At 44.3% G+C, this 14532-nt stretch overlaps 1 protein-coding gene across 1 annotated transcript in view; it reads left to right on the plus strand.

Moving 5' to 3' along the window:
- The window catches only part of FER1L6 (fer-1 like family member 6), a 138208-nt gene that overhangs the window by 95393 nt on the left and 28283 nt on the right, over positions 1-14532 (plus strand). Inside the window, exons 23-30 of the mRNA XM_033126834.1 lie at positions 5548-5658; positions 5907-6068; positions 7517-7697; positions 8640-8857; positions 10392-10514; positions 11747-11786; positions 13015-13127; positions 14182-14313. Of these exons, the coding sequence (XP_032982725.1) occupies positions 5548-5658; positions 5907-6068; positions 7517-7697; positions 8640-8857; positions 10392-10514; positions 11747-11786; positions 13015-13127; positions 14182-14313 (1080 nt within the window). The remainder of the gene's footprint in view (positions 1-5547; positions 5659-5906; positions 6069-7516; positions 7698-8639; positions 8858-10391; positions 10515-11746; positions 11787-13014; positions 13128-14181; positions 14314-14532) is intronic.

The following is a 14532-nucleotide window of genomic DNA, read 5'->3' on the forward strand; positions in this document are numbered from 1 at the left end:
GAGATGGAACATCAAAGCAAAATATAGTGAAACGGAAGTCTAAGAAACGCTTCTTATCACATATTCCAATAGCATGTTTTGTTTTCATTTTATAAGTTACGTTCCATTTATAGCAACTGGTACTTGTTTTATTTGGCAACATGAAGTTTCCTTCTTAAACACAAAACTATATCTAATGACAATGTTTACAGGTGGTAAAGGTAGTAGAGGAATGGCTGACTCGGGGAAACTAGATCTAGTGCAAGGCTCCCATTTTACACATCAGAAAGCAGTCTCCTTTTGTTAGTTTGTTACCTTTTATTTTATATTCTGCATATGAGTGAAATCATATGGTTTTTTTGTCCTTTTCCATCTGACTTATATCATTTAGCATAATGCTCTTAAGATCTATCCATGTTGTCGCAAATGGCAACAGTTCGTTGTTTTTACGACCGAGTAGTATTCCATTGTATGTATTCCATTGTGTGTGTGTGTGTGTGTGTGTGTGTGTGTGTGTGTGTGTGTGTGTGTATGATATACACCACATCTTTATCCATTGAAGGACACTCAGGTTGTTTCCATCTCTTAGCTACTGTAAATAATGCTGCAGTGAAGCTGAAGCAAATAATACTGAATGTCAACTATAATTTAATATATATAGTCACAGGATGTGCAGTACAGCATAGGGAATAGAGCCAATGGAATTGTAACCACTGTATATGATGTCAGAGGGGTAGGAGATTGGGGGAGGAGGGTTATCACTTTGTGAGGGGTGTAAATGTCTATTACGTTGTTTTATACACCTGAAATTAATAGAAAATAATGCTGCAGTGAACATAGGGGTACATATATCTTTATGGTGTTTTCATATTTTTTGAGTAAATACCCGGGAGAGGAATTGCTGGATTATATGGTAGTTCTATAAAATGTGTGGTAACAGAAAGAAACTAGACCTCAGGTGGGGAGCGCTCCGTAGAGTACACAGATGTCAAATTATAATCTTGTACACCTGAAAATTATATAATGTTATTAACCAATATTACCCCAATACATGTAATTAAAAAGAAAAATAAAGCTGAGGCTCAAGGTTAACCGAATTGGATTCGTTCCACTGCTCTTTTCGCTACACAAGGCTTCCTGAAGTGCTCCGAGCCTGACTCCTCTAATCCAATTATTTGTGGGCCTGGACCGACTGACCCCTGCAGGCCCTCAGGGCTCAGCTCTCCGTTCCAGGGTTCCACCTTTCATCCTTCCTCACTCACTCCACGCTGAGCATACGAGGGGAGATCCTGCTGCTTCCCGACAGCTAAGTTAATAGACGAAGCACTGTCAGAGGCAAGCAGCCTAAGAGATAGAATTCATTAGGGTTCCATTAGGACCTCTCATTTGATTACTTGTTCAAAAAGTAATTTGATCGTCAGTGCAGCTGTCTTAGCATGTGGGTCTTGTACATGCTGAGAGACAGAGGCTGGAAAATGCCTGCGTTTGTCCCCAGCTGCTCTTCCCTTTCCTCTGCAGATGGTTTATTCAGCCTCTCCATCTCCTTTACTGAAACTTCCCTGTCTCAGAAGAAGGATTTGGTTCATCAGGCCCCAGACTGAATTATTATCTGCAGTTCCTTCCCCTCCCCAAGTTAGTTACACACACCCCCTCCCAGTCTTCCCAATCCTGCCTATATAGCCCCTCTATTTTCCCAGACTCTTTGCCTTGAAAAGTCAGACAGCTTGAATTCTTCACTCTGTACCTAGAGCCATAGCCAGGCCAGGGCTCTTCCTTAACCAGTTTCCATCTTCCCTGTTTCCATAGACTCTATTTCTTATCAGGATTGTTGCATTGGCCTCTTTCCTGGTATTTTAGCTTCCTACCCTTTTCCTGTTCACTTTATCTTCCATGTTCTTTCCACAACACAAGTTGGACCACGCCACTCTCCTCTTCAGAAACCATCAACGGCTCCTGCTTCTTACCTCCAGAAATGTTTCCCAAAGTCTGTTGTTTTGGAACGCCAAATAAGTGAAAAGGAAGTTTGAGAACGGATTCATATTATATCCCTCTCGGGGATTTGAAATGCCCATTACCACGGGGTGAAGACTCTGAGAAGATTTAATATTTCCCCAAAGTTTTTGACTATGAAACTTTTTTCTTTGCATAATAACTCTTTATAGCTCATAAAAAGAAAATCTGGCCCATAAGAGAATGTCAAATCTCCATAGGTTGACATTTAAACTCTCCCAAAATTTGTCTTTAAACTTCTTTTTCATCCTCATATTTCATCATATTACTTCCCACACACGGTGGCCTCTTTAAATCAGGCTACTCTGAGTTCCCTGCCCTCACCACACAAATGTACTCCTCTGCTTTTAGTCACGCTGTTATCCCATCCGGAAGTGTCTCCTTACTCTGCCCACCCCAACCTCTGAGCTCCATTTACCCATTTAGGAAAAAGATCATCATCAAAGTTCAGAACAGGAGATGCCTCCTCCAGGAAGCTTTGTCCACCCCCACCTCAGTCAAATTAAATATTCTCTCTTCTGCCATCCTACAGCAAGTCGCCTCCTTTTCTATTTAATTCAGGCTATGGTAAGGTCAGTTGTTTACAGCTTGTTACGCATGACCCTGAGAGTGGCATCTCCTTAAATTTTGCACCCTGTCCTGACCCTGAAATTGGATGTCCTTTGAGGTCCTGATATTAGGTCTCCACTAGGACATTAGAGCAATGTGGCTTTTGACCCAGCTAATCCTGCCCACCCCTGATCCTTACCATGTTGCCTTCATAACTAACAATTCTTCATCTTCCCCTGGCCCCGCCAAGTAACTATACACCAGGTAGTTTTATCAGCCAGTGGCTGACCCATTTCACTGTGAAAACATTTATTCTTAGCTGGGAGCAAAGTCATTCAATCTCCACCATGTAGTGAAATCTTCCAGCCCTATTTGTGTTGAACTCTTAAGGGCATCTTTCAGGTACTTGTGGAACAATCTTCGTAGAGGTATTTTCCAGGCCGACATTTTAGCAGCCCCAGGATGAGCAAACATGGGTACTTTTCAAAAATCACATCCAGAGGCATCTATGCTCATCTTATGCCACTATCCAAGTTATTCTGCAGCTTTACTTTTGGAGCTAGAGGAGCATTTAGCTTTCTCAGTGAGGTGATGCTTTGCAGGCTAAATTGCTCACCTCTTCACCGCCAGGCAGTATGGGACACGCGTCCTCATCATTTCCCAGCTCCTCTATCTGGTCTGGTTCATTTTGCATCTTCATTGTCTCAAGCCTGTTTGGCATTTGCAGTTTCCGCTGTCTGCTCTTTCTTCTGAGCTTTCCTATAATTAGATGAACCACATTTGCCACTGCCAATTAGAATATGTCTGTGAAAAGGAAATGGTGATATGTTTGTGCTTTGCAGGTTTTGATGAGCAATTAGGCTTTTTCCGAGCATATGGAGCTGATGTGTCAGTCAGCCAATAAACATTTATCAAGAACCCACTGTATATGGCACACTGCTTGAGGGGCTTGGAGAATGGAATGAAGTAAACAAACACTTCCTTTCGGCCAACTCAGACACACACCCCCAGTGAGGAGAACCTTCTGTTCCAAAGCAATGTTTAATAGCACATCTGACTCCCAAGGGGCTTGAAGGGTCATCTGGTCCAATCTTTGAGGCCCAGAGAGGGAAAGAGACTCATGCAGGGTCACACAGCAGAGCCTGGTTTCGGGCTCAGTCCATGCATTTCTGCACTAAGCTTCCACAGAGGACAAGCCTTTTTCCAAGGACTGAAGGGTAGGAGAATGGCCACAGCAGCCGGGATCATATCAGGGACAGCTTCTTGAAAGACGTATGTGTTGAGCCAGGTCGTGAAGGCAGTGCAGGGTGGGCTACACAGTGAGAAAGACCCTTACCTTAGTTGACTTTCTAAGCCCTTTGTGTGAGATTTCAATAAAGCACAATTGTTCTCCTGCAGTTTTGTTAATTCCACATGCACAGGAAAGGACTGACACCTTTTCGTCTTGGACGTCTGCCTTCAAAAGACTTCATTTTCTGTTCACTGATGAAGACGTGGTCTCCATTTGATTAAATAGGAATCTGTCATTGTAGTCATGCAACATGGGGGATAATTACACCGCAGAGGGCCAGCATCTGATCAGAGCCTCTCCTCTATTCCACTGCTGTATTCCTGGTGTCCTTTTATCAGGCTGTGAGGATCTATCTACCTGTCTTTCTTCATCCTCCCCTCTATATTGTGAGCTTACGGAAATCTTATTAACCTGTTCACTTTGTGGCACATCGTACGCGCTCACTAAATATGCGTTATCCTTGTGAACGGATGCATGTGTCAATTACTAAATAATGAAGTGTGGTAAAATGCATCATCTTGGTTGCATTTTAAGCCAGAAATGTTGCTTTTGTTACAATAACGACTTTTTTTATGGAGAAAAGCGTTTTAATCAGTTACATAATTTGGCTGATGGTGATAATAGGTTGAATGAAGGAAAACATTCTTTTAAAAAAGCAACTCAGATTCATCGCTGAGCCGCATATATCTCACTGGGGTGGTGGAATCCCAGGCATCTCCTCTCTTTCACTCTCATTCCCCACTTTCCATCAACTACCACGTCCAGCTATACAGGAAACACGCACCCCCTCCCTTTGCTTTCCCACTCTCACATCCTGGATCAAGCATTCGCCATCTCCTGCCTAGACTGTTATCTAGTCTGTCTGTATTCCACCCGCTCCAAGGAATTAAGGTAGTTTAATTATGAGAATGTCTTTCTGCTGAAATGAAATCTGTCTGCCTATACTTACCTTCTATTCGTGGGTCATTTTTTTTTCATTTTTCAATTGCAGCTGACATATAATATTATATTAGTTTCAGTTGTACAGCGTCGTGGTTAGACATTTATATAATTTATGAAGTGATTCCCCCGATAAGTCTAGTACCCCCTGACATCATGTCTTGTTATTACAATAGTAGTGACTATATTCCCTATGCTGTACTTCACATCCCTGTGACTATATTTATAACTGCCAATTTGTACTTCTTAATCCCTTCAGAGAAAGACAAACACCATATGATTTCATTATATGTGGAATCTAAAAAACAAAATCAATGAACAAAACAGAAACAAACGGGGTGGGGGGGGTGGCCGGATGGCTCAGTTGGTTGGAGCACAGGCTCTTGGCAACAAGATGGCAGGTTCGATTCCTGCATGGGACGGTGGGCTGCGCCCCCTGCAGCTAAGATTGAGAGCGGTGACTGGACTTGGAGCTGGGCTGCGCCCTCCACAACTAGACTGAAGGACAACGACTTGGAGCTGATGGGCCCTGGAGAAACACACTGTCTCCCAATATTCCCCAATAAAAAATTTTTTTTTTTTAATGAAAAAAAAACACACCAAAAAAACCCAGAAACAAAGTCAGATACAGAGAACAAATTGAAGATGGCTGCCAGACAGGAGGGGTTGGAGGGAGGGGTGAATAATGACTGTCTTACAGATGAGGTAATCCTGTGGCATTGTCAGTCTTCCTTATCTCTCCTCCTCCTTCTAACCAGCACTTGTTCTGTGTGTGGTAGGTCCCTGCATCTGGGCTGCAAGGGCTCCCTCCCCTTGACCCGCCAGATGTCACCCAGATCTACTCGGTTCCTGCCAGCATTCGGCCAGTGCTGAGTAAATACCGAGTGGAGGTATGGTGCCCGAAAGGATTGAGTTCATCTTTGGGACTAAAGGGCAGTGGGGTGTTGCCATACTGTGGTGCATTGTATGAGGGGAATTGGGGGGTGGAAAGGAGATATAGGTGATCAGACGGGGCCCTTACGTTACTGCCCAGTCCTTTCCTGGAAGGACAGACGGTGGTTCTGGGGCAGCATGTCTGGCTTTCCTACTGGCTCCTCCCTGGGTCTTTGAGTGGCAGCTCGGCTGGTCCTCTCCACAGGTTCTCTTCTGGGGAGTCCGAGAGATGAAGAAGGTACAACTGCTGTCGGTGGATCGTCCTCAGGTTGTCATCGAGTGTGGGGGACGAGGCGTCAGGTCCTGTGTGATCCAGAGCTACAAGAACAACCCAAACTTCAACGTCCAGGCAGACGCTTTTGAAGTGGTGCGAGCCCCTCATCCTCCCACGTGCTCACCCCTTCATTCTCACACATGGGACCCGCTCCTTCATTAACTGGCTTCGGGAGATGTTTTCGAGTTCGGAGAGCCCACTACCTGCAAGGAAGAACAGTCTAATTTAGTGAAAAACCCAAATTGCAGAATGGGATAAAATAGATGTTTGTTGTTTTGTTTTGAAAGGTTCCAGCTTAGATCACACAGTTAAGTCCAATCGTGTTGACTGTGGTTCCCCAAGTATAGCCTCCAATTCATCAGCACCAGTGTTACCTGGGCATTTGTCAGACATGCAAATCCTCAGGCCCTTCCACAGACCTACTGAATCAGAAAGTGTAGGACGCTGGGGCCCAGGCATCTCTGGTTTAACAAGCCCCCCACACTACCCCATGCAGGCTGAAGTTCGAGAACCCCTGGCCTAGAAGATACCCTCACAAAACATATTTTAATGGTTAAATGTTTTTTAAAAAATGATTTGTATATACCGTGTTTCCCCAAAAATAAGACCTAGTTGGACAATCAGCTCTAATGCGTCTTTTGGAGCAAAAATTAATATAAGACCCGATAGTATATTATATTATATTACATTACATTACAAGACCTGGTCTTATATTATAGTAAAATAACACCAGGTCTTATACTAATTTTTGCTCCAAAAGACACATTGGAGCTGATGGTCCGGCTAGGTCTTGTTTTCGGGGAAACACGGTAGCATGGCAGTAGTTTATTTATATGTGAACTTATGCTTCTAAAGTGATGTGGGTTTTTTGGGTTTTTTTTTTTTTTTTGGCGTCTGTGCTTTTGTTTATTTCAATATTTCAACATACTTTTTTATGTGCTCTGATTTGGAACTAACCGTGAAGAAAGTGTTTGCTTTGTCCAACCCAGTCAGTCAGTGCCAATGGACACATTTGCTAAATCTGCAAAGAGTGGAATTAAAGAATGTGCACGGCGTTTGCAAACCTTTCACACCAAGCTTTGTTGAGCTTCAGGGGCTTCAGGGAAACAAGTGGGCAGGGCACTGGCCCCTCACCCTCAGCTCCATTTTAAATGGCTCACCATTCAACTGATTGATATCTTGGGCCTGTGCTCAAACATTCATTGGACATAAGAGCTCTCCTGGTAAATAAGGACAAAATAAGAAGTTTGACAACTACCGCCATTTGGAAGTTTGTGATTTTTTGCAATTTAAACCTGGGATGAACTGTTAGTGCCACTCCTCGTGTTTTGGGTGATTAGTCCCTGGCTGGGGAGGGCAATACTCCAGATTTCTGGGAAACTGCAGGGGTGGCCTGGGAGGACAGAATGACAAGGCGGGGACAGAGGGAGGATGGGTGCCCAGCTTGCTTTGGTCCTGCCCCTACGGAGGTCAGCAGGGCGCCAGCAGCCAGGCTGAGCCCAGGTGCCCTCCCCCCACATCATCGCGGCCTCTCCTCCCAGGAGCTGCCTGAGAATGAGCTACTGCACCCACCCCTGAGCATTTGCGTGGTGGACTGGAGAGCTTTCGGGAGGAGCACGCTGGTGGGCACCTACACCATCAACTGTTTGAAGCAGTTTTTGTGTAAATCCAGGGAGCCCGTGGCCCTCACCTCCCAGGTGGATGGAACCCACGCTGAGCAAGGTAGGAAGCGCCTCCTAGATGCTGGAGCCGCAGACTGCAAGGCTGGCCGTGGGGCCTGCAGGTGGCCCCGCACGAAAATGCCCCGCGGTCAAGTGGATCTTTCTGAAGAATTTGCTCCTTATGTCCCCTCTCCTTCTGCAGTAGCCAGATTCTGGCTTTAAGACTGACACCAGGGGCAACCGCTCCAAGAAGGCTTCCTTGACTATTATGCATGTTCCCTCCTGCCTCCACTCCCTGACATTGGTCTTTGCTTGATGGGACTTTAGTTTGTTCTGCTTGGGATCTCAGGTGCACAGAGTTGAGTTCCTTGTGCTTCTCGGGTTCGTGCTGAATGATTATCACTGGTCTGGTCAAAGCTTCTCCTATATCCACCGCCTCCAGGGCCTCGCCCCACTGTGGGCCCCACACGGCCAATCCTTACAAAATACAAATCCGTTTCATTTACATTTCTGATGCAGTGCTATAACCTTTCTCTGGTTTCCTCCTCTTTTCACTCCAAGCTGTATTTGAAGATCTACGCATACGACTGTGTTAGCTTGTCACCACTGCCTGCTGCATCTACCCCAGTTTGCTTTTCCTTTTCCTTTGTATTGGGCCCCTAGGCTGCCCCCAACTCCCCACTTCCACAAACAATGCTGTGATAAATGACCACAGCTCAGTAACATTACCGTGAGGGAGCAATAATAAGCACGGACCATTTGTTGATTACCATTATGCACCAGATGCCTTACGTTCTGATCTCGTTGATCTCTCCCCCACGCCCATGAGATGAGCCTTTTCACTGGCATTTTATAAATAAGGAAAATGAGGTTCAGAGATGTTAGGAACTTGCCATATTTGCATGCAGATCTGTCTGATTCCCAGTATTGGGTCCCTGAAATGACCACCCTGGATTGTAGCCCAGTTGCCTGACACGATGTGCTTTCATTTCATCTATTTCAGACTCGCTAATAGTCACTGAGCCCTCTGGGATCCTCAGGTCCTCCCAGGAACCCCCAGCAGATCACGTCTATGTGGATATTGAACCGCCTACCACAGTGGTGCCTGACTCTGCACAGGTTCCACAGGCTGGTCTGACGGACATCCCAGATTCATCCCCTATGCTGGAGCCTGAGCACAAACCAGCAGCCCAGGAGCCACCCACAGGGGGAAAAGCTAAGGTCAGAATATGATCCCTCTTCCCATTAACAGGCTCGTTAGAGTTTGTATTAGAGGCTCTACCTACTAATCCTCCCACCTTCTAGCTATGGGACCATGGGCAAGTGACTTCACCTTTCTGAGCATCAGTTTCCTCATCTGTAAAATGGGGGTATCGACACGCACTTCACAGCACTGTTATAGAATTACATAAGTCAATGTAGATGAAATGAAAGTGCTAGTCAAATGGGACAGTAATATTTATTTGAACGGAAACTCTTCTGAATTCATTAGCTTGAAGTGACAATGGTTTCTTTATCTAGGCCAAATCCACAGATCTTTAGAACCTACTTTGTACAGGGTCATAAGGGACGAAAAGATGTATCTTCAGGATTCTAAAGAGACGTGAGACTTCTCATCCCCATCCAGCTGACAGTCTGGCATGGGAGATGGACAAGTCCACAAAGAACCATAACACAAGGATGTGATTCATTCATCTAAGTCATAAATTTGTGTGCAAAAATCCTGACAATTAAGTCAATTAAGTATCAATTGACTTAAAGAAGAAAGCAGTTTTTAGAAAGTCCTGAGAAATTGCCTGCCCAGCAAATGGTAAAGGCTGAAATAGGAAGCAGAGCAGGAGAGATGAATGGGTGTTTGCTCAGGCTGTTCCCATCTCACCCAGGTTCAGAGTGACCCCCTATGACACCCAAGGGGTCCTCTTTATCCCACCAGCGTTGCACCTGCCACTATATGTTAGATTTCCCAGTTTAAGTGTTTGTGGCCACGATAGAACTGTGGGCCCCACCAGGCTAGAGATGTTTCGTTTTTTTGAAAACATCTCTGTATTTCCTGTACTTGATAGACAGCCTGGTACATCATAGCTACGTACCCAAGAGATGTCTGAGAGCGAATGGTTGATGGGTTCATGCTGTGTCTTGCATAGATATAGCCTCCTCCATGGGGAAACTGTCTTCCCCCACAAATGCCTCCTTTCTGCCATACACGTATCACTGCCTCTCCCATCCCATCACTTATGTTGTAGGTGTCGTTTATTTGCCCCACTTCGAATCAGAAATAATGCTAAAGGAGACCTGTCTATGTTATGTCACTTAATCCTCATAACAGTGACGTGGGCAGGTGTTATTGTCACTCGTTGAGGAAACTGAGCCTCACCGAGTCCATATTAATTGCTTAATGATTTATAACCCAGGTCTGTCTGAAGCTAATGTCCTTTCTACGATACCACATTGTATCATATGCCTGTCTCCTCTCCTGAACTCTAAGCTTCCCAATGCAGGGGTTGTGTCTAATTGTCCTTATATCCCCTCTGTCAAGCACAGTACCTCACTTCTACTTAATAAGTGTTTGCTGAATATACAAATGAATGGGTGACCAAATTATTAAACGTTCATTTACTGAAGTGGGATAGAGAGCTGCAACCATAAAACCTGTCAATACCTGCATCCACCTTTTAGAGGGTACCAGGAAACCAGTCAGCCACCAGCATGCAGATCCATGAGGCCTCACTAACCATCCATCTTCATATCTTGCCAGGATGCCAGGAAACCTTCCCAGAGGTCCACCAAAAGGAGAAAGAGAACCATAGCGGATGAATCTGCTGAGAACGTCATTGACTGGTGGTCCAAATACTATGCTTCCCTGAAGAAAGCACAGACGGTAGAGTCTCCCCTGGCTGTGACAGTGACAGGACTCAATAGGAAAGCACAGCACCCTCTACCCTCCCCCCAAATCCCACATTATCCCCTCTTTTAAGTTCCACTATTGGTAAGCCTGACTCAGGTGTGAGTCTGTTAACTGTAGAAGGTTCAAAGCCTGAGAGGACGGGGATTCAGAATTTACTATATCCCCAGCCTCTGGTTAGAGCTGGTCCTAGGACCACAGGTTCTGTTGTAAATGCTGGAAGGATGTGCAGTCCAGCCTGACACCTGGAGAATCTGCCCAGCAGTCAGACCCGGAGAGGTCCAGCCAGGAGGAATGGGGTCTCTGGACAGGTGGGCATCAGCGATGGGGGCTTCAAGTGCACCTGGACATACCCAGGTGACAGGGCCCTAGGTCTCTGGCAGGACTCTAAATTCATATGGGGAACTATCAAGGTAAAGGCAGAGATCTTGGCTTTAGCAAGTGGGAACAATCAGCAGCTTGCCAGAGCAGGGCCTCATGCACATGGAACAAGAAAGGGATCGAGTTATAAAGCTGGAGAACCAGTGGGGAGTGGGTCTGGGGATTCAGGCCAAAGCTCAGTGGCTGAATTTGGTAAGATGTCACTTCCCCGAGTAAGAAAAGAAAGGAATATTAGTCAGGTATTGTCATTGTACCTATGAATTGAATAGAAAGTTTTCTGATTCTTTAGTTTGGAAAGACCATAGTTTCTTCATCTAGGATCATCCATGAAGATCAATATATAGTTAAATAAATAAACCAAATGTTAGTCCCTGCCTCCAACCTCCTTCCTTTTTTTAAGCTCTTCCCCCTTTCTCTGCTAACCTCCCCAGTCTGTAGGATCAACCCAACGACCCAACATGCCAGTAGGTAAAACTCATAGCTGCAGACTCAGGTGATGCTGCCGGGAGATGAAAAAATACTGGGAGAGAGTTTGCTTTCCCACAGGCTGAGAGGAGGTTGTCCACGGAGGCCAAGGGCGTCTACAGCCCAAAGCTCTTTTCTTGGATGCGTGGGTCCCTCTTCTCTAGGGCACGCATCTCACTGCACATAAGTTCTAGGTCTTAGCAGTGAGACTTCATCTGGGGCTTATTAGACACTGTTCGAATACGCTTTAATAATGGCGTCCCTGAGCGTGGAGAAGGCTAAGATAATCGGAACTCTTAGCGGTCAGGATTAATGAAGGAGGAATGCAGTGTCCGTAATCTTGTTTCCCTCTTTTCTCAAAGGAAAAAGAGAAAGAACTCAAAGAGAAAAAAGACAATACAGGTAAGTATAAGTAGCTGTTCTGGAGACAGCTGATCAGAGAATAAAGCCATTTGGGTGAGAAAAATTATAAAATGGAATCCATGGGAGGTATACTAGAGCACTACTCCCTTATTTCCCAAGTGAGGAAACCATCTCAGGAAGATGACAACTCTTTAAAAAGTCGTGTAGCTGATTTGAGCTGGACTAGGACCAGATCCCAGGCTCCTGAATCCAGTTCAGTGCTGAAATCCACCCTTTGGCTCACGTCCCTACATTGACAGTCTTAATATAGAAACAGCAGAGTGAAAATAGAACTGAGCTGAGCTAACAGGCCAAAACCAACATGAAAAACTTTGATAGAGGTGACCTGGATTTAGGTCCCCAAACTCAGTTTACAAGGGTTGAATGGATCTGGTTTGGCAGAAATTAAATGAAAAGAAGCCTCTGGGATTAGAAATGACCGCAAACTGGATTCAAGCCAATGGTAGGTCTTGACCTAAAAATCAACAGGAACACGCACTGGCCAGTACTGTTTCAGGTGACACTGATGGAAGTAGGAAAACCAGAGACAGGCTCAGTGCCTCAGACCACTCCTAGTTAGCATATTTCATTCTAAGGCCAATCTCAAGACATAAGCAATACTATCTTCATTTTGCAAATGATGAAACCGAGGTACGAAGAGGTTGAGTAGCTCAAGTTTCCACAGCCAGAAAATAGCAGAACTAGAAGTCTGTCTCAGGCAGTTTATTTCTAGAGGCTGCTCCTAAAAAATTAATGAGTAATCTCTCTAACTACATTTGTCACTTTGTGCAAGACCCTTAGCATATTTGAGCCTCAGTTTGTTGAACTAAATGACTTTCGTTTCTAAACAGATCTGAGAGGGGATGTAAAAGCTTTGGAGTGAGTCCATTCTGGGTCTGTTCTTTGCTAGTTGGATGACTGGGCAAAGTACTTACCCCTCTTTGCGTAGTTTAGAGAATTCTTACGTATACCAGGACAGGCCAGCACATTGTGTGGCCCCAGGCAATCTGTTGACATTGCATTGCTGTGTGAGTGACAGTTCTGCCTGTCCTGCAGTACACAGGCTGCATGGCTGTATGTATCAATCCCACAGCAAAATAGTACTATTTCTTTTTGCAAACAAGGGTCATGACCCATACCAGAGCAAAGGGGAAGAGGGAGCTTGACTTAGTTTCTTCTCATCTCAACAGCCATGAGAAGTCTAACAATTTCCACTAAATATCTACAGAGGCAAAATCAGACGAGGTCGTGGTGAATATAGATGGCCCGAAGAAGAAGAAAGACAAAATACTCAAGAAGAAACTCAAAGAAGATGAAATCCCCAACCTGGCAGTCTTGAAGGTGTGTGGACACAACCATGGCAGCCATGGATGGGGTGGGAAGCTCAGAAGGGGAATTCTGTTGGTACTTCAGTCAATCCTACTAAATTTGTCTGCACTAACTTTGTCTGCATGATAATACCTTTGTCTGCACTAACTTTGTCTGCATGATAATCATTGAGGCAGAGAGATAAACTTGAACAAGCATGCAAGCCACGACAACGGAGCTTGCTAATTTTCCATTTCCTACATCCTCATATTGAGACGGGGCATGACTTCCGTTGATTAGCCTGAATCCAGGAAGGTGATTTAGAGTATATGAGTTCTCCTGGGCTCCCCTCTTGGAGCTTGATGTCATCATGCAGATGTGTACACAGTCAGAATAGCAGGAGTTTTACCTCTAACTCAAGTCAGTTCTATCAGACCAATTTTAACATTAGCCAGAGGCTATTAGCTAGAGACATATTTATGGATATGAAAATTGGGAGAGCGAAAATTATGTATCTAGATAACAAATTTAGATAAATCATTTTGATAGGAAATTTGAATAAATGATTTAATTATATTACCAAACCTAAAACTCAATTCAATTTTTCATTTCTAAAGTATGTATATAATTTCCTGCTTGGAAAATTCATGTTTATATGCATTATAATAAAAAGAACACTTAACACTTTATATGTGTTAAGAATTAGATACTTAATGAACATGGATTGATTTGAATGTCCTCAAAATATCTGTAGTAGTCTATAATCTAACAACCAATGTCAGCACTTAACTGTAAAAAGAGTTTGTCATATGTATACTTGTATTTAAAAACATTTTGGGTTTAGCTATACTTCTTGGAATTTCAAAGTTTATCAAAAAAGGTTTTTATAAATTTCAGCAGGGTAGTTACTTCCAGGAATGCTGAGTCAATCATATTCCTTATTTTGCTAATGATCAATTAATGGCGGACTTTAGGTTTTTCCAACGGGTGTATGTCAAGGCTGGCTTTGGAGAACCTTGACATTTCCCCTTAAATAAGCCCTGGGCCTTCCTTTCTCTGAGCACTCTCTTTTCCCTTCTCCCTCAAGATATACGATGGCGACCTCGAGAGTGAATTCAACAATTTTGAAGACTGGGTGAAAACCTTTGAGCTCTTCAGAGGCAAAGCTATGGAAGACGACCAAGGTCTTGATGGAGACCGAGTCATAGGAAAGTTTAAGGCAGGTTCCGAAGTTAACTCTTTTATTTGGCTCTCCTGTCCATAAATGTCCAATATGACCCCATTATGTTAATGAGGTGGTGTGGGACGTATGTAAGGAAAATCCTTCATCTTGACACAAGACCCTCCCTAGAAGCCCACAAGACCTAGCCCAAGTCTTTTGAGATATTTGGTTCACGGCCAGTGGTTGGAATTCAGTCCCGTGGACTATAAGGAGACA

This window comes from Rhinolophus ferrumequinum, chromosome 14 (genome assembly GCF_004115265.2).
Source record: "Rhinolophus ferrumequinum isolate MPI-CBG mRhiFer1 chromosome 14, mRhiFer1_v1.p, whole genome shotgun sequence".
NCBI lineage: Eukaryota > Metazoa > Chordata > Mammalia > Chiroptera > Rhinolophidae > Rhinolophus > Rhinolophus ferrumequinum.